Source organism: Hyla sarda, chromosome 9, assembly GCF_029499605.1.
Source record: "Hyla sarda isolate aHylSar1 chromosome 9, aHylSar1.hap1, whole genome shotgun sequence".
NCBI lineage: Eukaryota > Metazoa > Chordata > Amphibia > Anura > Hylidae > Hyla > Hyla sarda.
Genome location: NC_079197.1, coordinates 87839048 through 87864639, shown reverse-complemented (window position 1 = coordinate 87864639; position 25592 = coordinate 87839048). Strand labels below are relative to the sequence as shown.

Below are 25592 nucleotides of genomic sequence, written 5' to 3'. Positions count from 1 at the left end.
GGAGACCGCCGGTCTGCTAGAGGGTTCAGAGCTGGGTATGGACATTGCAAATCAGATAAGTCAGCTATCCCAGATATGAAAGAAAAAGGAACAAGCTCACCCAGGTTCCTGAAGACGCAGTAGTTTTGCAGAGAAGATGGCAGCAACAGGAGCAGCTGGCAGCAACAGGAGCAGCTGGCAGCAACAGGAACTTGCAACCATAGGAGAAGCTTGCAGCAACAGGAACTTGCAACCACAGGAGCAGCTTGCAGCACGGGAGCAGCGTGCAGCAACAGGAGAAGGCACAGTAGTAGCAAACTGCAGTACCAGGAGCAGCTTGCAGCAACAGCCAAGCCCGGGGGGACCCTGCAGTGAAGTGACTAGCCAGCAGCACCTCAGCTCTTTCACTTGCGGTGCACGTGACCTCCGCCACCTTCCAGTGCCTCCTATAGGCTGAAGGATGCAGGGGGAGACTAGTGACCCCTGCAGCACGCGCCGGAGCAGGAGAGGCTGAGAATGACCTCTCAAGCAGGGGATTGGAAGCGCCCCATAAGGCGCACGAAGCGACATGTACCAGATACTTTTTTTTTTCCCCTTCATAATGCCCAGCTCAAAGACACAAGCTGTCCCAGTAAGATGTGGCAAGGAACAGCATGCAGCTGCAGGAAAATCTATAAAAAGTTGAGGGAAAAGGGGGGCAATACTTACCTGATAGGTGATGTCCCATATACTCACCCCTGAAGTCTTCGACCAGCCAGGTGCCAGCTGCATCATACCAACCTTCAAAAAGCGGGACGAGCAGGGCAATAGGAGACCCGGACCCAAGGTGCATCCTCAGAGTGCTGGTCAGTGGCGGGGAAGGGTTAACTGACCATACCCTATGGACCGTGCCCTTCCTGCACAAGTGGGGGGGGGGGGGGGGAAGAACAGGCAGCGCCATGCTCCTGTCACCCCAACCTAGAAAAAAAAAAAATAATAATCTATACTCTAAAAAGCTAAAAAAAAATGGTAAGAGAAGACCAGGTCTGGGGAGCTCCAGACCTGCGTCTGCCTCCTAGGACACTAAGCTAAAAACTGATTAGTGTCAGTGGGTGATTAGTGAGTCAGTGGGTGGGGTATATCCTGCCGTGAGGAGCAGACCATTTTTTTTTTTTTTTTTTTTTTAGTATTGCCTAGTGGCAGCAAGATATACCCAAGGTTCCTGTGTCCCCCAATGGAGCTGAACGAGAATTTATTTTTTTATCCCAACCTGTGCACTTTTAAAAATATAATTCATCAGTAACCAATGTAGTTACTCGACACTTTGTGATTTGAGCATTTAGCTGGCTTGCAGGGAATACTTTCCCCTATCTTTCCCTATGTATACTGTTTTTTAAGGTTCTAAATATATGGCCTTCTTCTTGATCTTAGAGACAGCTAAGTTTAAAAATAGTGAACTCCCTTTGCCTCTATTGTTAACACTAGCTGTCTTTTACAAATCTGTGACTTTTCATATAAGTGCTTTAATTCTTTACTTGGTTTGCACGGATAATTTTGACAATGAAAAACAAATATTTTGAACTGTAAACATTAAATTATTATCCAGATAGACACTATAGGCTGTGTACACACATTGCAGTACCCCCCCCCCCCCCCCCATCTAAAACTTATCCCCTATCCAAAGGAAAATCTATTTTTGTGAATAGTTCTCCTTTAAAGGGGTACTCAGGTGCCAGACATTTTGTCCCCTATCCATAGCATTCGTGTAGCTCCACCTCTCCCATAGAGAAACATGGTGGGGGCATGTCAGCCACAGGTTCTTGCCGTGGTCGACAGTAATTAGTGCAAGGAGAAAGCAGAGTTGCTGGGCAGGAGATCGTGGGAGTCCGACTTCTAGGATCAGACACGTATCCCCTATCCATGAAAAGATGTTCAGCATTGGAGTACCCCTTTAACCTCTTAAGGACCACGGGTTTTTCAGTTTTTGCACTTTTGTTTTTGCCACATCACCTTCTAAAATTCATAACACACTTAATTTTGCACCTACAGACATATGAGGGCTTATTTTTTGCGCCACCAATTGTACTTTGTAATGACCTCAATCATTTCACCACAAAATTTACAGTGAACCCAGAAAAAAAATATTTGTGGGGCAAAATTGGGGGGGGTAAATTCATTTTGTAAATTTTGCGGTCTTCCGATTCTACGCAGTGCACTTTTCGGTAAAAATTACACCATAAATTAATTCTGTAGGTCCATACGGTTACAATGATAAAATATATATGGTTTTATTTTATTTCACTACATAAAAAAACATAACTACATGCACCAAAATTAGTGTGATTAAAATTGTCCTCTTCTGACCCCTATAACTTATTTTTCCATATACGGGGTGGTATGAGGGCTAATTTTTTTTTTCTTCTATCGGTACCATTTTTGTTTTGATGGGATTTTTTGATCGCTTTTTATACATTTATTTAGAGTATACAAAGTGACCAAAAATTTTGGACTTTGGAATTTTTTTTTACGTGTACACCATTGACCGTGCGGTTTAATTAATGTTATATTTTTATAGTTTGGACATTTACGCACGCGGCGCTACCACATATCTTTATTTTTATTATGTTTTTATATGGAATTTGGGAAAAGGGGGGTGATTTAAACTTTTCATAAGGAAGGGGTTAATATGTGTGGTTTCTTTTTACTTTTATTAAACTATTTTTTTTTTTTATACTTTATTAGTCCCCTTAGGGGGCTTTTAGATGGAATCATTAGAACCCCATTGATCTGTGTGATCTGCGCTCCATTGATAAAGCCCTCCGGCTACCTCCACAGTGGATCGCCCCCCCGTGATCACACTGCGGGGAGTGCGATCCACCCCACTGGATCATAGCTTTCTTTAGATGCCACTGTCAACTTTGACAGTGGCGATCTAAAGTGTTAATAGCCGCCCGCGGCGATCGCCGCATTTCGGCTATTAACGCTGGCCCTCAGCTACAAGAATAAGCTGAGGGACGGCCAGTATGACGCGGGCTTGAGATACATGTCCATGGTCATTAACCAGTTAAACTGTTTTCTACCCCTAAATTACACTAGACCAACAAGGAGTTAAAATATGAACCCCTCCATTACTCTAGACCAGCAGAGCCGGTGAAATTAAGCTCTCCACTATCGGAAAAAAATAAAATAAATGCATTACGTTTTATTTCTGTTGTCTGAATGTGAATAAGTAATTTTTATTGATTTATTATAAGCCTCACCGTGTCATAATACAGTAAAATATACCTAAGCGGACACCTCCAAATGGCGGACAGTTTTTTATTCCCCAGCAGAGTCCCATAGGACTTAATGTATTTGCACTAGGGATCGACCGATATCGTTTTTTTAGGGCCGATACCGATAATCGGTGCAGGTTAGGGCCGATAGCCGATAACTTATACCGATATTCCGGTATAAGTTATCGGCTATTTAACCCCCTGCGACACCGCTGCAGATCATTGATTTAAAGCGGGCGCTTTAAATCAATGATCTGCAGTGGCTTTTGCGGGGCCATAGGCCGCCGCCGCCGCCACCACCCGCTTCTCTCCCCTTACCTGTCAGGGTGATCCAGGCCATCCATCCATCGTTCCTGTAGCGTCCGGGGGCGTTCCGGGTGGAGGGTGGTCCGGGCTGTCCTTCTCCACTCCGGGCAGGCTCCAGCCTAGTACGCTGCATAGACGTCGCTGCGCAGTGACGCCCGTGCGCAGCGACGCACCTGACGTCATGGCGTAGCGGCGTCTATGCAGCGTACTAGGCCGGAGCCTGCCCGGAGTGGAGAAGAAGACCGTGGGAGAAGAAGGACAGCCCGGACCGGACCACCCTCCACCCGGAACGCCCCCGGACGCTACAGGAACGATGGATGGATGGCCCGGACCACCCCCATTACGGGTAAGTTTAATTTTTTTATTGACTGGGAGGGTGGGGGAGGGGCCCGACCGGTATAGCGGTATGGGAAAAAATCCATACCGGTATACCGCCTAGCATCACGGTGGGGGGTGCGGTGGGTCGAGGGGGTGGCGGTCGCGGTGCGGGGCATTATCGGCTTATCGGCAAGATAATTGCCGATACCGATAATGCCCAAAATCGTGATTATCGGCCGATAATATCGGCCATACCGATAATCGGTCGATCCCTAATTTGCACCCTCCGAATAGGTGACATTCCCAATAGAGGACGCAGACACACCCAATAGGGGACAAAACAAGCTTATGTGCTGGCCCTACCTTGTACACAGGGCCACCGTCAGGGGGTACAGACAACACCCCTGCACTTACTGAGAGCAGCAGCGGCAGGAGTGACGCCAGGAGCATCACGCATTACTGCTGGTAGCCGCCGCTGCTCACAGCCTCTCAGTAAGTGCAACACAGAGGACATCAGGAGAATGTCAAACGCCCCTGCACCTGAGCCTGCTGGGCAGGTAAGAGCCACAACAACAGGGGAGAAGGGAAGGGGAAAAGTGATGTGGCACAAAGAATAAGGTGGGATGATTTTGCACAGGAGGAATAAAGGTGGAATGAAATGGCACAGGAGGGGATGAAATGGCACAGGGGGTGATGAATTTGTACAGAGGGTAATAAACGGGGAGTGAAATGGCACGGGGGGGGGGGGATCAAGAAGAAATGTGACACAGGGGGTTCAAGGGGGAGGAATTAAGAGGCATTGGAAGGATCAAGAGGGGGAATAAAATGGCACGGGGAAGAAATGGTACACAAGGGTGATAAGGAGTGATTAAAGGAAAACTGTCAAAGGTTTTCTCCCACACTATCCACTGATTGATGCGAGAGACGCTGATTCCAATGAGCCCTACTTTGCCCGGATCCGCCCGGCCGTTTGCTCGCAATCGTAGTTTTATTATATGTGGAAATCTTGCTGTAACTGCTACGGGCGGGGCTTCTGCAGCTTAACTGGCAGTGACGTCAGCGCCGCTTATGAATATTCATCCCCCCCCCCCCCTCACTTCAGTTAGTAGCGGGAGAGGGAGAGCTGGAGGGAGGGGGGGGGGGGATGAATATTCATAAGCGGCGCTGATGTCAGTGCCAGTTAAGCTGCAGAAGCCCCGCCCATGCCAGTTACAGCAAGATTTCCACATATAATAAAGCTACGATTGCGGGTGAATGGTCGGGTGGATCCGGGCAAAGTAGGGCTCATTGGAATCAGCGTCTCCCGTAGTGTGGGAGAAAACATGTGACAGTTTTACTTTAAACGGCACAGGGAGATTGTACTGTAAAATTGCTTTTTATCATGTTTTATAGGTAATTACACTCTGCAGTGAGTACAGTATTCAGTTATTTAGAATTTTTTTTTAGCCTTTTCCCCCCCAATAGAAGACATCTCTCAATAGCGGACACTTTTATTCCCTGTTGAGTGTCCGCTACTGAGAGATTTTACTGCCTAAATATTTTATACAAGGATTATTGTAAAGACTTACCAGTGTGTTATTGATGGTTTCATACTGAATTATGAATTTCACCTTCAGGTTGGCATGTATGCAGGTTTTAGATTCATCTTTTACCTCTACTTCAAAAGCTTCTGAACTCATGAGCCCTGGTGAAGAAAACAAAACAGTCAATGACCTGTGAGCCCTTAGTAATGTGATAATCAGATTTATTAGCTATATAATAACTTTCCCGGAGCAAAGTCCCTCACGTGTTCCCAACCAATCCTACCCTTCAGTATAGAGAGATGGTGGAAGAAACAAACCTGTCGCCTGCCACCACAAAAATGTCATCATAACAATCCAATGTTTCTATGTCTTTTTTTCTTCAGATTTTCATAAGGCTGATGCCACACATTACACTTTATAGTCTCTGGAGTTTTTTGTGTTCCCCCCCCCCCCCCCCCCAAAAAGCAGATGCATGAAGTGATGTAAGTCTGGGTTCACTTCAGCATTTTTCCATCTTCATTGCTCATCTCAGTTACAGAAATGAGCAAAGGAGATGAAGAAGGTAATGGATCCCATTCATGTCAAAGGGCTTTAAAAAAAAAAAAAAAAATATGTCCGCTGTACTGTTATTATCTGTTGCATTAAATTTGCTTTATTTTTGCACAGAGAAAAGGTGGACATGCAGGTTTTTCTTCTTTTTTTGTTATAAATAACAGATGTAGTAATTTAACATTGTAGTCTATGGTGATGCAAGTTACTGGGTTATTTCCTCTGTTATTGCTACTGAGTATGAAAAGAAAAATAACTGGTGAAAAAATTTGTGACTAAGTCCCTTTTGCAATAAAAGTTTCCATCACTCCCCCTTTTCCCATTTTTTTTAAATAGAATAATGTAAACAAAAATATACAAACATAATTGGTATCATCACGTGGCGAAATGTCTAAACTACTACATTATGTTTATAAAATCGCACAGTAAATTGAGTAAATTAAAAAAATATATACTGAAGTCTGTAACAATATTTATTATAATTTTTTTTTTTTTTTTTTTTTTTTTATATAAAAAGCTATCAAAAAATTTCCATCAAAGCAAAAATGGTATTGATAAAACCTACAGATCATTTTGACCTACAATATAAAGATAGCATGTTTTTTTTCCTGAAAAGAGCATCACGTGGAAATGAAACCCCCCAATTTTTGCAAAAATGCCTTCATATGGGTCTGTAGGTGGAAAATTGAAAACATACATAAAAATGTATAAAAATAGCTGGAACCTTAAGGGGCTATAAATGAAAGAAGCAATGTAATAGGTTGCTTATAGGCAGCTGCACAACTCTTCTTCAACACAGGTTTTGATAAATCTCCCCTTGTTTGAATGGGGGTTCACGCGATGGGAAACATTTTTTAAAACCTGTGCAGAGGAAGAATACATACTGACCTCTACAGGAGTTACAGGTCACTGCACCACTTTCAGCCATGTGTGAAACCTTTTTGGGCTTACATGACTGATAAGCGGTGTACTCCCCTTTACACCTCCTCTAAGGTATCACATGATGCTGTCATAATGCAGTTTTTCTGTGATGTTTGTAAAATAGCTGTAAAAGAGGCATGAATAGCGCCTCTAAATAAAGCTATCTAGATACACACGATATTCAATATCAATGAACTCAACTCACTGTGAAAGTAGGGCTACCAGTGTCACGGGATGGCATTATAGTTTATTTATATGGCACCTGACATACAGCATCCCATAACACTGTGCACCTCTCATCATCCCCATCAAGAGGCATTGAGTTACATAAGACCTGCACTGGATGAAATCTTATCCACCCCTGGATAGAGGTTTACCATTCGGTCAACCTTGTTTTCAAATATCTTCTTCTCCTTATAATAAAGACTAGACATATAAAGGATGCCATTGTTAGGGAAAGTCATATACAGGAAAAACCCATCAGATGCAACCACGAATTGCAGTGAAAACATGTCTTCTAAAAGGATGATCCTTTTAGTGCAGTGAGTAGCGTCATCAGCCCTTTTCCATTGTGTGGATACTCTGTAGGTTTGCTTGCGAAAAGTGTATTATAGTACAATAAAACTGATGTGCAATGTACAACCATTCCTGGAAATGTACTGTTTAACCTGTTGAGGACCAAGGGCGTACAGATATGCCCTTGCGTCCCGGTACTTGAGGACCAATGGTGTACCTGTATGCCCTGGTCCCCTTAGCGGGGTTTGAAGCATGCTCACAAGCTGAGCATGCAACCTTGTGGGTCCCGACTGCTATCAGCAGCCAGGACCCAGGGTTAATGCCAGGCACCGCTGATCGGGCCGATGCCCAGCATTAACCCTTTAGAAGCCGCAATCAAAGTTGATTGCAGCTTCTAAAATTAAAGTAAAAAAGTGTCCCGGCAGATCAGCGGATCCGCTCAAGACCATCGCGGTGAAACCGCAATGTCCTGATCAGCTGAGAGGTCGGTGGGAGGGCCCTTACCTGCTTGCCTCGCCGTCCGAATTGTCTTCTGCTTCTCCCAGCCTGGAGCAGCAGAGCACCGATAACACTGGCAGAGCACCGATAACTTATACCGATATTCCAGTATAAGTTATAGGCTATTTATCCCCCCGCGACACCGCTGCAGATCATTGATTTAAAGCGTGCATTTTAAATCAATGCACTGCAGTGGCTTTTGCGGTGCCATAGACCACCGCCGCCGCCACCCGCTTCTCTCCCCCTGCCTGTCCGGGGGTCCTGAGACCTATCACCGCCACCGCCCCCCCGAACCGCGAACGCCGCCCCCGACTCACCGCACCGCCCCGGCCCCATTGCCTCCCCCATCCTGAACTGTCACTGTGCGCACTGACGGTGACGTCACGTCACTGCGCACAGCGTAACGCAGGACGCAGCAGGAGCAAAATGAAGCGTGGGCCCTGGGAACAGGTAATTATAAAACCGTGGACGGGGGAGGCAATGGGGGCGGGGCATTATCTGCTCATCGGCAAGGTAATTGCCGATACCTATAATGCCCAAAATCGTGATTATCGGCCATACCGATAGATATAGATATAGATATATATATATATTCGACCGATTATCGGTATGGCCGATATTATATATAATTATATATCTATCAAAAAAAACTGTATGGACCCACAGAATAAAGATAAGGTGCCAATTTTACCGAAAAGTGAACTGCGTGGAACCGAAAGCCCCCAAAAGTTACAAAATTGCCTTTTTTCCCCACCCCACAAATACATTTTTTATTTTGTTTTTCCCACTATAAAATAAGTGATGTCATTACAAAGAACAATTGGTGGTGCAAAAAATAAGCCCTTATATGGATCTGTAGGTGCAAAATTTAAAGTTATGATTTTTAGAAGCGGAGGAGGAAAAAAAATGAAAGTGCAAAAACGATCCTGGTCCTTAAGGGGTTAAAGGGGTACTCTACTGTAAACATCTTATCCCCTATCCAAAGGATAGGGAATAAGATGTTAGATCGTGGGGGTCCCACTGCTCCGTGCCCGATGACTGGCGATGCTGGCCGCCACGCCGCCTCCATTTACCTCTATGAATGGAGGAAACGTGGCGTCACAATCAGCTTGCAGCTTCCGCGTTCTTTACGCCCGTGATTTATAACCTTTGGATAGGGGATATGATATTTAGAGCAGAGCAACCCTTTAAGCAATAAATACTTATTAATCCCTCATGTGAAACTGTCCTAAGTCATCCACTGAGACAGTCGCGCATACTCCGTTCTAATGAATATGTAAAATACCTCAGCACCGCATTCATAATCTTTGATGTCCAAAGGGTTTGTAGTGAATAAAAAATAAAAATAAAAAATTGTTGCTCTCTTCCAAAAACAGCACCACACCTGTCCACAGGTTGTGTGGGGTGTTGCAGCCCAGTCACTCCAATGCGACATTTAATATATGGACAGGTGTGGTGTTTTTGGAAGTAAGCAGTAAGTTCTTTGGTTCAGTAAAACCCCTTTAAGTATCCTAAATGATGACAGCAATACATACTCAAATACAGAGAGGTTCAAATGTACAGTGAAGGAGACCAATATATAGACCAAAATATGCTGTAAAGAGCAGATCACAAAATATGCATCCATTTGAGATGAGGGGGTGGGGTGATAAGTGAATATCTTGTAGTGTTTTGGTGACTGGCACGAAGTCTTAAGATACGTCTGCCCCCGGGATCACAACCTTATCTCACACATGTGAACCTTCCGAGAGATTAAGACGTGTGTGTGTGTGTGAATGATATCAGACGTTTGCCTATGGGATGTAGTGCTCCTTTACCAGTAGGCTATTCCTCACAATACTAATAGCAATATCAGCTTTTTGTCTCTAGCTAACCTTCTCCAAGAAAACAGACTAAGGCTGCGTTCACACCTCGTTTTTACGTTACGGGTGATGGATCCGGCTGGGGGGGGGGGGGGGATGGAGGGAAAACCGGGCGCTCCCATACCCCAGCCGGACCAGCGCAGAAATCCATTTACTTTTGAGCCGACCGGAGTCAAACGGTGACTCCGGTCGGCTAATTTTTGGCCCGTATCCGGTTTTGTGACTGGACCTAAAACCGTAGGTTTTAGGTGCGGTCAGGAAACCGAATACGGGTCAAAAATGAGCCGACCGGAGTCACCCAGCCAGATCAGGCACCCGTAAAGTAAAAACGAGGTGTGAATGCAGCCTTATAGGGTTAGACAAGGAATTTTTTTTATTTGACAATGCTACAAAGTTAGTGTAGTTCATAATATAGTGTCTGTACCTGTGTGTGACGGTTTTCTCACAATTCTTCTGTGATTTTCACCCCAATATTTATTTTTATCAGCATACAAAATTACTGTTGTCTCATATTTTTCCCAGGTTGCAATGCGGCCGGGACCTGACTCACTTGCCAGCTGATGACAGGGAGCCTGTCTGCTTCAATGGGTGGAGGGATCGCTTGGTGGGAGAGAGATCAATCTGCAACTAATGCAACAGCTGTAGGCACCCTGATTGAAAACCACAGGTCTTTTTAATGGACGCAACTCATTTAAGTTTCAATGGGTGGGGTTGGCTGATGTGTGGGAGGGAGAAAATGGAATTGTGGGATTTGTAGTAAAAAAAAAAGAAAAAAGTCAAGCAGGAAATACCAGTTCACAAAAAGCTAGCCACAGTATTATGGTAATCTCACAACATAGCCATTTAGCCCCAAGACAAGCGTATATCCTTCCTAAGCATTTCCATTACTGTCTGCCAGGTATGTACTAAAATCACCTTATGGTGGATAACCCCTTAACGACCACAGACGTAAATGTACGTCCTGGTTTGGTGGTACATTTACGTCTTGTGAATGACCGTGAGCATCGGAGCAGCCGGGGACCTGACGGTAATGGCAGACATCCGCGATCGCGCGGATGTCCGCCATTAACCCCTCAGATGCCGTGATCAGTACAGATCAAAGATAGATGATCGGATCATCTGTAATGGCGGACCTGCCTCCGTCCATCTCCCGGTGTCTTCTGCTCTGGTTTGAGATAAAGCAGAAGATTACCGATAATACTGATCAGTGCTATGCCCTATGCATAGCACTGAACAGTATTAGCAATCAACTGATTGCTATAGATAGTCCCCTATGGGGACATAAAAAGTGTAAAAAAAATTTAATTGAAAAATGTAAAAATAAAAAGTAAAAGTGAAAAATCCCCTCCCCCAATAAAGATGAAAATTGTAAATTTTTCCCCATTTTACCCCCAAAAAGCGTAAAAAAAAAAAAATATATAAATATATATATATATATATATATATATATATATATATATATATATATATATATATTTTTTTTTTTTAATAAACATATTGGGTATCGCCGCATGCATAAATGTCCAAACTATCAAAATATAATGTTAATGATCCCGTACGGTGAATGGCGTAAACGTAAAAAAAAAAAAAAAAATTTAATTCCAAAAATGCTGCTTTTTTGACACATTTTATTCGCAAAATTTTTTTTTTTTAAATGATCTAAAAGTTTTATATATGCAAATGTATCAATAAAAAGTACAGATTACGGTGCAAAAAATGAGCCCTCATACTGCAATATATACGGAAAAATGAAAAAGTTATATGTGGTCAAAATAGGGTAATTTTAGATTACTGATTTTGTACAAAAAGTTTTAGATTTTTCTTAAGCGGTACAAAAATATAAAAGTATCTAGTCATGGGTATCATTTTAATTGTATTGACCCACAGAATAAAGAACACGTAATTTTTACCGTAAATTGTACAGTGTGAAAAGGAAACCCTCCAAAATGTGCAATATTGTAGTTTTCATTTAAATTTCCTTCCTAAAAAAAAGATTTTTGGGGATTCGCCGTACATTTTATGGTAAAATGAGGTTTCATTACAAAGTACAATTGATCACGCAAAAAACAAGCCCTTATATGGGTCTGTAGATGGAAATATAAAAGTTATGGATTTTAGAAGAGGAGGAGAAAATAACAAAAAACTCAAAAATAAAATTGACCTGGTCCTTAAGGTGAAAATGGGCTTGGTCCTGGGTTAAAGCTGAACTGTGATTTGTTGTAAACCACACCATTCTTTGTCTTACAAATTGCAACAGCTGGAGGCAGAGGCACCCTGGTTGGGAAACACTGGCATAACTCTTTATGGGTATCCTCCACCCTGGCTCCCATCTATGTGTGCCCCTGACCCTTAGGCACTGCTATGATGTGTAGGTAGTATTACATTGCCCTTCCCTGATGATATCAAAACTACAACTCCCAGCATGCCTGGACAGCCAAAGGCATTGCCCCATAACCTCTGAAGACGTCACCCCTGTGACAAAACATGTTGTTAGGGGGGGTGCTCTGTGAAGGGTTTTAAAGACAGCATTAGCAGTGTATAAGCATACTGCAGGTGTAATGTACAGACCTCGGAGGGGCAGTACCTGTGGAATATATCAGTGCTTATAATGCTGGGTTATTAATTCATATACGGCTCATTCTTATGATTTGAAAAATAATAAAAAGTTAAAGTTTTATTAGTTAACAGTAAGGGATAAAAAGTGGACCCTTTACCAAGTCCTTATGGACTGAGTTGCATTTACAGTAACGTATGTTAAAGGGGTTCTCCACCATAAGGTGATTTTAGTACGTACCTGGCAGGCAGTAATGGACATGCTTAGGAAGGATATTTACGCTTATCTTGGGGCTAAATGGCTATGTTGTGAGATTTTTGACTACAAATCCCACAATTCCATTTTCTCCCTCCCACACATCAGCCACCCCACCCATTGAAACATAAATGAGCTGCATTCATTCAAAGACCTGTGGTTTTCAATCAGGGTGCCTACAGCTGTTGCAGATTGATCTCTCCCCCACCAAGCGATCCCTCCACCCATTGAAGCAGACAGGCTCCCTGTCATCAGCTGACTAGTGAGTCAGGTCTCGACCGCATTGCAACCTGGGAAAAATCTGAGACAGCAGTAATTTTGTATGCTGATAAAAATAAATATTGGAGTGAAAATCACAGAAGAATTGTGAGAAAACCGTCACACACAAGTACAGACACTATATTATGAACTACACTAAGGCTGCTTTCACACTACAAAAATTCATCTGTTACAAACGTCCATTAGAAAAGCCCTGGTAAACGGCAGTTACAAAATCCCATTAAAGTCTATGGGATTTTTTGATCATCAGTTATGACCCGTTATAGTCGTCATGAATAACGGCCGTTAGTTGTGACGGAAGAAATAACGGCACATGCACTAATTTTTCTTCCATCACAAGAAACGGGTAAATTAACGGACGTTATTTTTAACATTGAAGTCTATGGCTGACGGATGAGCCTTTATGTCATCCGTTTGCACCCAGTTTATAATATCCGTTATTACTTCTGAGCATGCTCAGAAGAGGTGACATCAGCAGACGCCTGCAGTGCTGAGGGTGGACTACTACTACTCCAATCATGGAACAGACTTATTTCTATGATGGGAGTAGTAATTCCCTATCTGCGGGAGTCTGCAGACAGTTGGGGAGGCTACACTAGTGTTTGTACTACTACACCCATCATGGAACAGAGTCTGTTCCATGATGGGGGTTGTAGTACAGGGGCTGACGGATTGATCGCACTGGGCTTCACTTCTGAGACCCGAGGCGATCCAAAGTTATTAACCAGGGGAGCAGACGGCAAGCTCCGCAACCCTGTGATGTATCAGTGTGTTTTAACTTTCATTTTTGAATCTCCCGCGGAGAGCCCTGAATGGCCAAAAATGAACATTCTGAGTAGCAGGGGGGGGCATATGTATATTAAAAGCACTGTGTGAGGCAAGATATATAGCGCTGCAGGGGGGGGGGGGGGCAGACATATAGCCTATATATCTAGCCCCCCCAGCAGCGCATTAGATATGACCCCCCCCCCTGCCGGCGCATTAAATATATACCCTCCCTGTAGCGCATGTATAATGTAGCCTCGTGGCGCCGCCCGATACTGCTGATAGAAATACTTTTCATACATAGCGCTGCAGCAGCATATGTATATAGAAGCACTGTGGGGGGCAGATAACGCTATAAATCTGCCCCCCACAGTACTTCTATATACATATACCCCTGCAGCGCTATGAATGAAAAGTATTTCTATTAGCAGTGCATAGTGCCGGCAGCCGTAGTATATATTTAATGCGCTGGCGGGGGTCATATCTAATGCGCTGCTGGGGGGCTAGATAAATAGGCTATATATGTCTGCCCCCCCCCCTGCAGCTCTATATATCTTGCCCCCAAAGCGCTTTTAAAATAGATATGGCCCCCCTGCTCCTCCCAATATTCATTTTTATATTTCCCTGAGAGCCCTGAATGGTCGGTACTGAGGAGCCATTCAGCGCTCTCAGCGGGAGATATAAAAAATCCCTGCGGGGGATTAAAAATGAAAGTTAAAACACACTGATACATCGCAGGGTTGCGGAGCTTGCCGCCTGCACCTCTTCTTAATAACTTCAGATCGCATCGGTCTCAGAAGTGAAACCCGGTGCGATCAATCCCTCAGCCCCTGTACTACAACCCCCAGACTGTTCCATGATGGAGGTTGTAGTACAAACACTAATGTAGCCTCCCCAGCTGTCTGCAGACTCCTGCAGCCAGTGAATTACTACTCCCATCATGGAAACAAGTCTGTTCCATAATGGGAGTAGTAGTCCCAGCTGTGGGAGCCTGTAGGCAGAAGTGTTCGGCCATACATGAGGGATAACAGGTCTTAACGGATTAATATATATTCAGCCGTTAGCACCCGTTATTTCATCCGTTATTAAACGTCCATTTTTACACAGAAAACAGACGTCTAAGAACGGATGAATGCTCAGTGTGAAAGCAGCCTTACTTTACAGCCCCTGTAACATAGCCAAATAAAATAAAATAAATCCTGGAATACCCCTTTAAGTCCACCCCTTACTTGGATCATTGATCCTTGGGAATTTTCAGTTGCCATAACTTGGCTCCATTCATTTCAATGGAACTGAGCTGCAATACTGCACACAACCTGAGGACAGGTGTGGTGCCGTGTGAAGAAATAGTCTGTTTTTCTATTCCTGGATTACCCCTTTAAAAAAAATTTCTTTTTCTGGCATAAGGAGTCATTTTTTTAAATGAAGTGATTTTCATATATTACATATCACAATGGCTTTTACATGGAGGACAGTTATTTGAAATTACAGTAACTTCAGCTTAGATCAATCTGCCCCAAAGTGGTTCTAGGTAAGAACTAGAACTGAAGTGGCAGACGGGCACCTTTAACTTCTCTAAATAAGTAGCTGGAGAGCCTTTAGGGTACTGTTCAGACATAGCAGAACGTTTGTATAGGGGCAATCACCCCAAAGCTGCAGTAAAATCTGCACATATAACAAGGAGCCTTGACAATGGACTTCACCCTCTAGGTCAGTGTTTCCCAATCAGGGCACCTCCAGCTGTTGCAAAACTACAGCTCCCGACATGCCTGGACAGCCTTTGGCTGTCCAGGCATGCTGGGAGTTGTAGTTTTGCAACACCTGGAGGCACCTTGGTTGGGAAACACTGCTTTATGTTGTACTAGGTGAAACCCGGGACACAAGCTGCAGGTCTAAAAAAAATGGAATACTGTAAAACAATCAGCACCAATTTACTGTAAGAAAAATAAATCTGCTAAGTGTGAACATGGCCTTATGTCAAAACCTGGGGTCAGCAGAAGGTCCTGCGGTATTACAGCAATTGCCTAATAGAAGCAGCAGCACGTGATATCATCAGGGAGGGGCAATGTAATACTACCTACACATCATAGCAGTGCCCAAAATAACGCTATGTACAGGTGCATGCACGCCACGTTTTTGCTATAGTTACCGTATACGGTTTCAAGTTAAAAACCGTATGGAACTGTATAGAAAACCGTACGCATTGACTTAACATTGTAAACCGTATGTCAAACGCATCTTCCGGTTTAGTCCGTTTTGCACTTTTTTTTTTTACCCGTACCCAAAACCGTAGTCTACCATGTTTTTTGGTCCGGGTGAAAAAAAACAAAACTGTATTTAACCGTATACGTTTTTTTTTTTTTTTTTTACATGGGAGTCAATTGGAAGCGTACAAAACTGTATGTGCTTACGCTTCCATCCGGTTTATGACTTTGCAGTTTTTTTTTCTTGGAATTTCAATCAAACAAGTGAAACTTTATTCAAAAACCGTTGGAACTGGACATCATTTTTCAAACCGTAAATGGGTTAAAATTTGTACACGTTTTGATACAGTTTAGGCTGGGTTCACACCACGTTTTGTTAACTACGGTTCCCGTATACGGCTGGGAGGAGGGGGGAGCAGGGCTTAATCGCGGCGCCAGCACTCAGCCGTTTTCGGGAACCGTATTTAATGCATGTCTATGAGCCGACCGGAGTGAATCGGCTTTTTTTCCGCCGTATGCGGTTTCCCGACCGCAGGCAAAAACGTGGTCGACCGTGTTTTTTGCCTGCGGTCGGGAAACCGCATACGGCCGAAAACGAAGCCGACCGGTGGCTGGGGTTCACTCCGGTCGGCTCACAGACATACATTAAATACGGTTCCCGAAAACGGCTGAGTGCTGGCGCCGCGATTAAGCCCCTCCTCCTCCCAGCCGTATACGGGAACCGTATAACAAAACGTGGTGTGAACCCAGCCTTAGTCAGGTTTTGAAGAATCCGTTTTTCATCAAAAACCTGATACAGGAATTGTATTGCAAAAACGTGGTGTGCATGCACCTAAGCGTCAGGGGCACACATAGATGGGCGCCAGGGGGGAGGAGACCCCTAAAGAGTTATGCCAGTGTTTCCCAACCAGGGTGCCTCCAGCTGTTGCAAAACTACAACTCCCAGCATGCCTGGACAGCCTTCGGCTGTCCAGGCATGCTGGGAGTTGTAGTTTTGCAACAGCTGGAGGCACCCTGGTTGGGAAACACTGAGTTATGCTATGATCCAGCCTCCTATCAGAAAGCTGAAATACAACCTCACACAGCCCATCTGTCCTGCAGAAATCCAGAAGCGCTGAGAGGTACAGAAAATCACCCAGCTTTCCAGGGAACAGAGGGCAAGTCAATGACTGCATGCAGTGATCTGACCCTTCTATCTGAACAGCCGGCGGCCATCCGCACAGGGCCTCTCCCTAAAGCCCAGCCCTGCTCCCTGGTTAGCACCCCGGACTGCTCCCCCGTGTCTCACGCCCTTCTCTACATACCTAAGCCAAGCAGGTAGATGATCAAACCGCACAGGTAACGCTCCATCTCCGCAACAGGACCACAAACCTCGCCAAGCAGTGTCACACTGACTGTAAGAACCCAGCGCCGTCACATGACAGCCGGAGCCTCACCCACCGCGTCGGCGTCAGCCCCCTTCTTTTGGTTCACGTCACAAGCAGCTGCGCGGGCGGGAGGATTATTGCAATTCAATTTTAACAATTCCTTTCTTAAAATCTCCCAGAAATGTCCCTGATTTCTATCCACAGAGGTGGAATACACAGAGCTATCTATAGAGATATATAATTGTACCGATACAAGTGGTTACTGAGGATGTGGGGGAAAAAAGGCGGGAGGCGACGGCAAACACGAAGCAGCATAGTTTACAGTAAACGCTGAGTCAGATGTGCTTGTGACGAGAGGTCCGGGAGGGCAGCGTATTGTGTAACACAATAGACACAACTACCTGACCGGGAGGAACAAGACATGGCGGGATGTCAGGGTTCACCTACCTACCACTATATACTTCATTGGTTCTCGCACGGGCAGCAGCCTGCCTATTCACACGGTTTTGCCATGCTATTTAGAATTTTTTTTTTAAACGTATCCTTCAAAAACGGACTAAACCGTATGCAAAATTGTGCAATATAAAAACTGTAAACTTTTTTTTTTATTATCTGTAAAAAAAAAAGTAATTCCACAGTCGCCCACAGACAGGAACAAACTCATTTCCATGATAGGAATAGTAGTTCCCCTGGCTTTGGGATTCTTCATTAGTGCTGGTACTACTACTCCCAAGAGTGTTCCATGTTGGGGGTAGTAGTACAGGGCTGAGGGATTTATAGTATGGGGTCTCAATTCTGAGACCCGCTGTGATCATATTATTAACCAGGGGAGTGTGCGGCATGCCGTGCTGCTCCGCTCCAAAGCGTTGTATATTTTTTTGAAACTCTGCATTTCATATTCAAATCCCCCGACAGGAGTCCTGAATGGCCGGCGGGCAGGCTCTTGGCAGGGTTTTTAAAAGTGCGGCTCAGGGTTTTTCAGAAAGCTGGTCTGCCAGGGATCATGGCATAATGCCGCCTGCTTCCCTTGGACGAGCGGTCCCTCCTAAGGGAATTCTCCTCTCCAAATGAATGCACATCTCCTCTGCCCATTGACTTTCATGTTATTTCTGCTGTCCTGTTCACACTGCGGAAATTCTGTTAGCAGAATTCCAACGCTGAATTCCTTTCCGCTTGAAGAGCATGTTCATTCTTCAAGCGGAATCCGTGAGCATAATCCAATAGAATGGTCAATGGTAAAAAAACATTTCTGCCCGACATCGTTTTCAAGCGGAATTATAGCGGAATTCAGAAAAGTAGATTACCGTATTTTTCCCCATATAAGACGCACTTTTTCTTCTCCAAAACTGGGGGGGGGAAAGTCGGTGCGTCTTATATGGCGAATAAACCCCTATTGCGGCAGTCCCTGCGGCCATCAACGTCCGGGACCCGCGGCTAATACAGGACATCAAAACCTAAAGAAAATGACCCAGGTTGGTTGGGGGTCAATAGACAAAATTAACCTAACCCCGAGGCCGAAGCCCGGGGTGAAAACCCCCTTATTGCTCAACCCTTAAAAAATAACCATTATTGGTATATATTAAAAACTCTCCAGTATAAAATTAAAATAACCCCTGACAGGTATATGCAGGGTTAGTGAGGGAAAATTCCCTTCCAGTATTAAGTGCGGTGCTGCAGACACTCACACTGTACTGTCAGAGGGTTGATTAAAACTCAACAGTATGCCCACCCCTACATGTTTCGCCGCATCCTCAAGAGGTATATGTGGCTACTATGGCCCCAAAATGGCGGCATGGGGTATTTATAGTTTACCCCTATGATGTAATCATTAGTGGACAGCGTCTACCATCCAATGGCTACTATTATCTCATATCTGTTGTGGACTCCATCCAATCCTGGTACTCACCTGGTGTTTACTTCCAGGTGAGCGCCGGTCCTTCTGTCCAATCCGGGTGCGTGGCACCTCCTCTGTATGACGCGCTATGTCGCGTTGTGCTGACGTCTTACCTGTCGCCTCGTTCTCATACTATGCATGCGCACTCGCTGCGTACCGCCGGCCTCGCATGCGCCCGAACTTAGACTAATCTCCAAGCCAGTCTCCATATCGCGCATGCGTCCGGACTTAGAAACCTGCACGTACTCTTATCTTTCAACTATGATGACACTGACCATACGCTCAGACTTAGAAAACTTGGAAAAATGAACTTTCCACTCATTCACTGTGAAGACACTGTGCATGTTATTATTAATTTGTAAATGGTACTATGACTGGCACTTATAGTATACCAATAATACGTCGATATATCATTAATCCACTAGTATCATAGCTAGATATGTATATATTTATATGAAGGAGAGATATAACCAAAAAATACAAATAATCCATTGGTACTTATAAAGAGAATACTCATAAATAACTATGACCCAACATAGGATATACAGTGAATGTGTGATAAATAAATTAATTATCCATACATACTTTATAACTAATAAGAATAACAATTAATCAATAATATATAGTGAATGACCATGAATCTACACGACTGCAGATGTTTGAGAAAAAATAATAAATCAAAATATACCTTACGGCACTCTTTATAATAATTAATGAAAAAATAATTTAAAAAAATGAAAAAATAAAAAAAAGTTATGTGCCCAAATGTGTCGTTATATTCTCTCATGCTTCCATATATAAGCAAGATCATTACTAACCAAAGACAGGTAAGTATATTTATAAGTCCATTGATCCACATATATGAAAAACGAGGATCGATATATGTGCTGTCATTATAAAGGATAAGTCCACAGTTAACACTATGTCCAACTAATTAATCGTATATATTTGTTTACCGCTATGGGGCTAAAAATGCAAATAAATGGGGATAATTACTCTATAGCACTATTAACATTTGACATGATCACAAAAATGCAGCGAACGAGAAGCCCTCATTAAGGCCCTTTGGTGTCTGACTTTGAAGCCTAAATATCCATTTAGCCTCCTCCCTAAGGAGGCAGGTGTCGATATCTCCCTTCCTTTGTCCTAGTTTGATTTGGTGCAAACCGATGAATCTCAACTCCTGTGTTCTGCCACCATGTATGGCATTAAAATGTCTGGCCACGGGTGTGTCTACATGTCTCCTTATATTACTAAGGTGCTGGCACATTCTCCTACAAAATTCCTGTGTGGTTTTCCCTACATACACTTTAGGGCAAGAACATATGATGAGGTAGATGATGTTATGCGTACTGAAATTGATCAATTCCCTTATCTCATACCTCCAATCATCAACAGGGTTGGTTATCTCCTTGGTCTTTGGTACATGTTGACCAAAACTGCAGTGCCCACACGGATACGAGCCCTTACTGCGGTCTCGCAGCCATGTGCCACTCCTCTCCTTCTTTTGAAAGTGCGAATGGACCAATTGGTCTCTCAGGCTAGGCCCTTTCCGGTACGTGACACTCGGTCTCGTGCTAATGACTGGTGATAGATCTTGATCTCTTGTTAAGAGGTGCCAATGCCTCCTAAGTATAGCCATAACCTCTCCACAGTGTCCATCAAATTTCCCTATATATCTCACTTGTTTAGATTCAGTAGGTTTAGGTGTAGAGGACAAGAGCATGTTGCTGTCGGATTGCCTTGCTCTTTGAAATGCCCGCTTGAGATGTTGTCGGGGATATCCTCTCTGTCTAAACCTATGATAGAGGTTGTCACTTTCCCGCAGGAATCCGCTCTCTTCCGAGCAATTGCTCCTTGCCCTGAGGTACTGGCCAACTGGGATACTCTATTTAAGAGACCCCGGATGCCAGCTGCCCCAGTGCAAAAGGGAATTGGTGGACGTGGGCTTCCGATATATGTCTGTCTGGATATGGTTATCCTCATCAATGTAGCTATTGGGATCCAAAAAATTAATGGATCTTCCTCCAATCTCTGAAGTGAACATCATTCCTATTTTATTCTGGTTCAGTCTCTTCACAAATTCTTCAAAGAGGCTAGGGGTACCGTCCCACAAGATCAGGACTTCATCTATATAGCGTCCGAAAAATAAGATGTGCTCAGTGAAATAATTCAACTCATCAGAAAAAACAAACGTGCTCTCCCACCACCCTAAAAAAATATTAGCATAATTCGGTGCGCAGGAAGCCCCCATGGCTGTGCCCTGTGTCTGGTGAAAGAAGGTGGCGTCAAAGAGGAAATAATTGTGTGTAAGGACAAATTCTAATAGTGTCAGAACAAATTGATTGTGCTCGTGAAATAATGTGCTCTTAGTGTTAAGAAACTTAGAGACAGCTCGAATTCCTAGTTCGTGTCTGATGTTGGAGCATAAACTCTCAACATCCAGGCTAGTTAGGATCGTATTGTCCATGACGGTAATGCCTGATAATTTGGCTACGTGTCTTTGGTGTCTCTCAAGTAAGAAGCTAGTGAAGTAACAAATGAGGAAAGAACGTGATCAAGATAGACACTACCACCCTCTGTCAAACAATTATTTCCAGAAACTATAGGGCGACCTCTAACCGGGATAGTGTTTTTGTGCGTCTTGGGAAGTGCATAAAAAGTGGCTATTGTGGGGCGGGGGTTACACATTGCTTAGTATTCGTCATCTGTAATGAGCCCCTTCTCCTTTGCTACAGTCAAAAAATGTTTGTATTCACATAGATATTCACTTGTGGGATTGGAGGGAAGTTTTTCATACTTTGTGGTATCTGATAAGAGAGTCATAATCATATCCACATAGTCTTCATTATTACCACGTTGCCACCCTTGTCACTAGGCTTAATTACCAGTCTGTCATTGTTCCTCAATGAGTCCAGTGCTACTTGTTCCGGTTGACTCAGATTGGAATTAACCAAACCTCTGTTTGGTTTGATATTTATAATTTCTTGTGTAACAATATCTACAAAAATTTCGATGTTCTGGTATTGTGAGAACAATGGGACTGTTTTAGATTTCGGTTTCATATCGGTATATGGTGCCACAAAGGTAGACCCCCCTTCCTCACTCTCTGTTAACAGATCATATAGAGTCTCCACCACTCTCTCGTCTCTCTCCATAATCGCCCTCGAGTCACTGTCTTGCATAGTGTGCCATTTGTGCAATGCCAATTTGCGTGCAAACAAGTTAATATCTTTGACCCATGTAAAGTGGTCAAAGATAGGTGTAGCGGTAAAAAACAGTCCCTTATTTATAAATATACTTACCTGTCTTTGGTTAGTAATGATCTTGCTTATATATGGAAGGATGAGAGAATATAACTACACATTTGGGCACATAACTTTTTTTTTTTTTTTTCATTTCTTTTTTTTTTTTTCATTAATTATTATAAAGAGTGCCGTAAGGTATATTTTGATTTATTATTTTTTCTCAAACATCTGCAGTCGTGTATCTGTAGATTCATGGTCATTCACTATATATTATTGATTCATTGTTATTGTTATTAGTTATAAAGTATGTATGGATAATTAATTTATTTATCACACATTCACTGTATATCCTATGTTGGGTCATAGTTATTTATGAGTATTCTCTTTATAAGTACACATGGATTATTTGTATTTTTTGGTTATATCTCTCCTTCATATAAATATATACCTATCTAGCTATGATACTAGTGGATTAATGATATATCGACCTATTATTGGTATACTATAAGTGCCAGTCATAGTACCATTTACAAATTAATAATAACATGCACAGTGTCTTCACAGTGAATGAGTGGAAAGTTCATTTTTCCAAGTTTTCTAAGTCTGAGCGTATGGTCAGTGTCATCATAGTTGAAAGATAAGAGTACGTGCAGGTTTCTAAGTCCGGACGCATGCGCGATATGGAGACTGGCTTGGAGATTAGTCTAAGTTCGGGCGCATGCGAGGCCGGCGGTACGCAGCGAGTGCGCATGCATAGTATGAGAACGAGGCGACAGGTAAGACGTCAGCACAACGCGACATAGCGCGTCATACAGAGGAGGTGCCACGCACCCGGATTGGACAGAAGGACCGGCGCTCACCTGGAATTAAACACCAGGTGAGTACCAGGATTGGATGGAGTCCACAACAGATATGAGATAATAGTAGCCATTGGATGGTAGACGCTGCGGTCCCGAACAGCCCGACTGAATAGCCGGGTTAGTGCTTACAGGACACCGGGAGGGACCTTACCTGCCTCCTCGGTTTCTTCTCCGTTCAGGGATCCCCTGTATGGCCGGCCGGCGCTCTCCTTCCTCGTCATCACGTTGTCGCGTACATGCGTCGGCGTGTGTAACGACGTGATGGCGGCGACGGAGAGCGAGGATACCCGGCCGGCAGCAGAGATGTTCCAGAGTGACAAGAACACGGCGACAGCGATGGAGTGACATCCAGGGCAGCGGTGACGGGTCCGGAGCGGCGGGGACACGTGAGTATTACCTCCTATGCAGTGGTCTTCAATCTGCGGACCTCCAGATGTTGCAAAACTACAACTCCCAGCATGCCCGGACAGCCAACGGCTGTCCGGGCATGCTGGGAGTTGTAGTTTTGCAACATCTGGAGGTCCGCAGGTTGAAAACCACTATTGGGTTCAAAATCTTTATTTTTTTAGATTTTGCACCTATAAATTGGGTGCGTCTTATACGCCGGTGCGTCCTATAGGGTGAAAAATATGGTAAATAGCCTCCTCCTTCATTCCTCTTCATTTCCACATGGAAATTCTGCTTGAATTCCACTCGATTTCCGCTTTAATTCTGCTTGATGGAGAAGGCAACAATTTCCTGACCAAAATAATTCCTCGTGAATTCCTCAGTGTGAACGCACCCTGCTCCTACCATGGAACAGACACTGTCCATGATGGGAGCTTTTCCATGATGGGAGGAGTAGTAGTCCCGCAGCAATGCAGGAGTCCCAAGCGGCTGCGGAGTAAAATGTAAAAAAAAAAAAAGTACAGAACCATGCACAAAACTGGTAGACTACGTTATTATGTGCATGAAAAAAAAAAAGGCAAAAAAAACGAACACATACATAATCAGATACATCTAATTGTGTAAGATTTTGTATGGTTGGTCAATGTATATAGTAATTACATTACAGGTTATGGATTCTAGATTTATAGGGACAGAACGTTGATCCAGGGATTTATTCTGACTGCCATATTTGGAGTCGGGAAGGAATTTTTACCTCTAGTATGAGGTTTTTTTTTCCTTCCTCTGGATCAACTCAGTAGGGACTCATTAGGGATATAGGTTGAACTTGATAGACTTTGGTCTTTTTTCAACCTTATGAACTATGTTACTATATGTTTTTCTGTACAGATGCATACAGTTTTCAAATTTAAAACGTATACTGCAACCGTATAGCAAAATCATGATCTGAATGCTGAGTCCTGTTTCATGAGGTTTGCACCCTTCCTTAGAAGGCATGTATTCCTTAAAGGACTACTCCGGTGAAAAATTTTACCTGTGAAAAAAAAGCATTAAAGAAAGTTATATAACATTATAATGTACTTACGCTGTCCATATGGTAAGGATCCCGGTCCTCCTCTTCTTTCTGTCGCTCACCGGAAGCTCTGTACTTTTCATTTTTCTAATGACGCTCGACTTCTTTTTTCATTGCTCTGCCGCCATCTTAGCCCGGTGACTCATACCTCCCATGAGTCAGCGCGGGCTCTGCCGGCCTCCTAGCCCGGAGTCGGCTACTCCCCCCTCGCTAATCTATTCATTTGTTCGGGTTTGCTGAGCTGCCATAGGCTTAGCTCAGCAAACGCCGCTGGCTAATCTAGATTATAGATGTGCGCATGCGCACATCGTTATCGCCGCTGGCCGATAAATCAGGGGGAGGGCAGGAGCAAACAGGAAATTAGACTAATGCATTATGGGAGATGTAGTCTTTTACGCTACACTCCATATGCACTGTACCCGGAAGTGACAGGATTTTCGGATGGGCATAGCGGACAAACGGCTGGACCGATTTGCGTGGAAATGGCATCTTTGGAAAGGTAGGAGTCTAGGCTACATTATAGTATCAATTTAGAGCATCGGAGTTCTCCTTTAACATGTATTCTGTTTTAAATTGTGAATTTGCATTTCTCTCGATGAGGTAACCAATCATAGCAAATAATGCATGTCAAAAAGGCAACAGAAACACAATGTGTACACAGCCTAAGGACTCAGGCACACTACAGAATTTCTGGGTGAAGCATTTGCTGCTGCTGCCTCCCATTGTCTTTATTTGGATTCTGCTACACTGTGTGCACGTGTAAATATACCTTTAGGGGGGTATTAGGCTAGGATTCCACTTGGGTTTTTTTCTGGCAGTTTTTGGAAAATTGCTGCTGCAGTTTTTGAGCCAAAGTCAGAAGTGGATCCATAAGGGAGGAGAAGTGTTAGTCCTTTCTTTATATGTCCTATTCCTTTTGAATACACTTGTGGCTTTGGCTCAAAAACTGCAGCGACAATTTTCCAAAAACTGCCAGAAAAA

General features: G+C 43.7%; 1 protein-coding gene across 4 annotated transcripts in view; it reads right to left on the bottom strand.

The window, feature by feature from the left end:
* Nucleotides 1–17348, bottom strand: part of LAMP2 (lysosomal associated membrane protein 2) — a 53326-nt gene extending 35978 nt beyond the window's left edge. The window contains exons 1-2 of one of the 4 annotated variants that reach the window (XM_056540034.1): nucleotides 17088–17348; nucleotides 5426–5541 (exon numbers count right to left, since the gene is read on the bottom strand). In XM_056540034.1, the coding sequence (XP_056396009.1) occupies nucleotides 5426–5541; nucleotides 17088–17133 (162 nt within the window). In that variant the 5' untranslated portion in view covers nucleotides 17134–17348. The remainder of the gene's footprint in view (nucleotides 1–5425; nucleotides 5542–17087) is intronic. The other 3 variants (XM_056540037.1, XM_056540035.1, XM_056540036.1) reach the window with 3 other exon arrangements.
* Between the last annotated feature and the right edge of the window lie 8244 nt (nucleotides 17349–25592).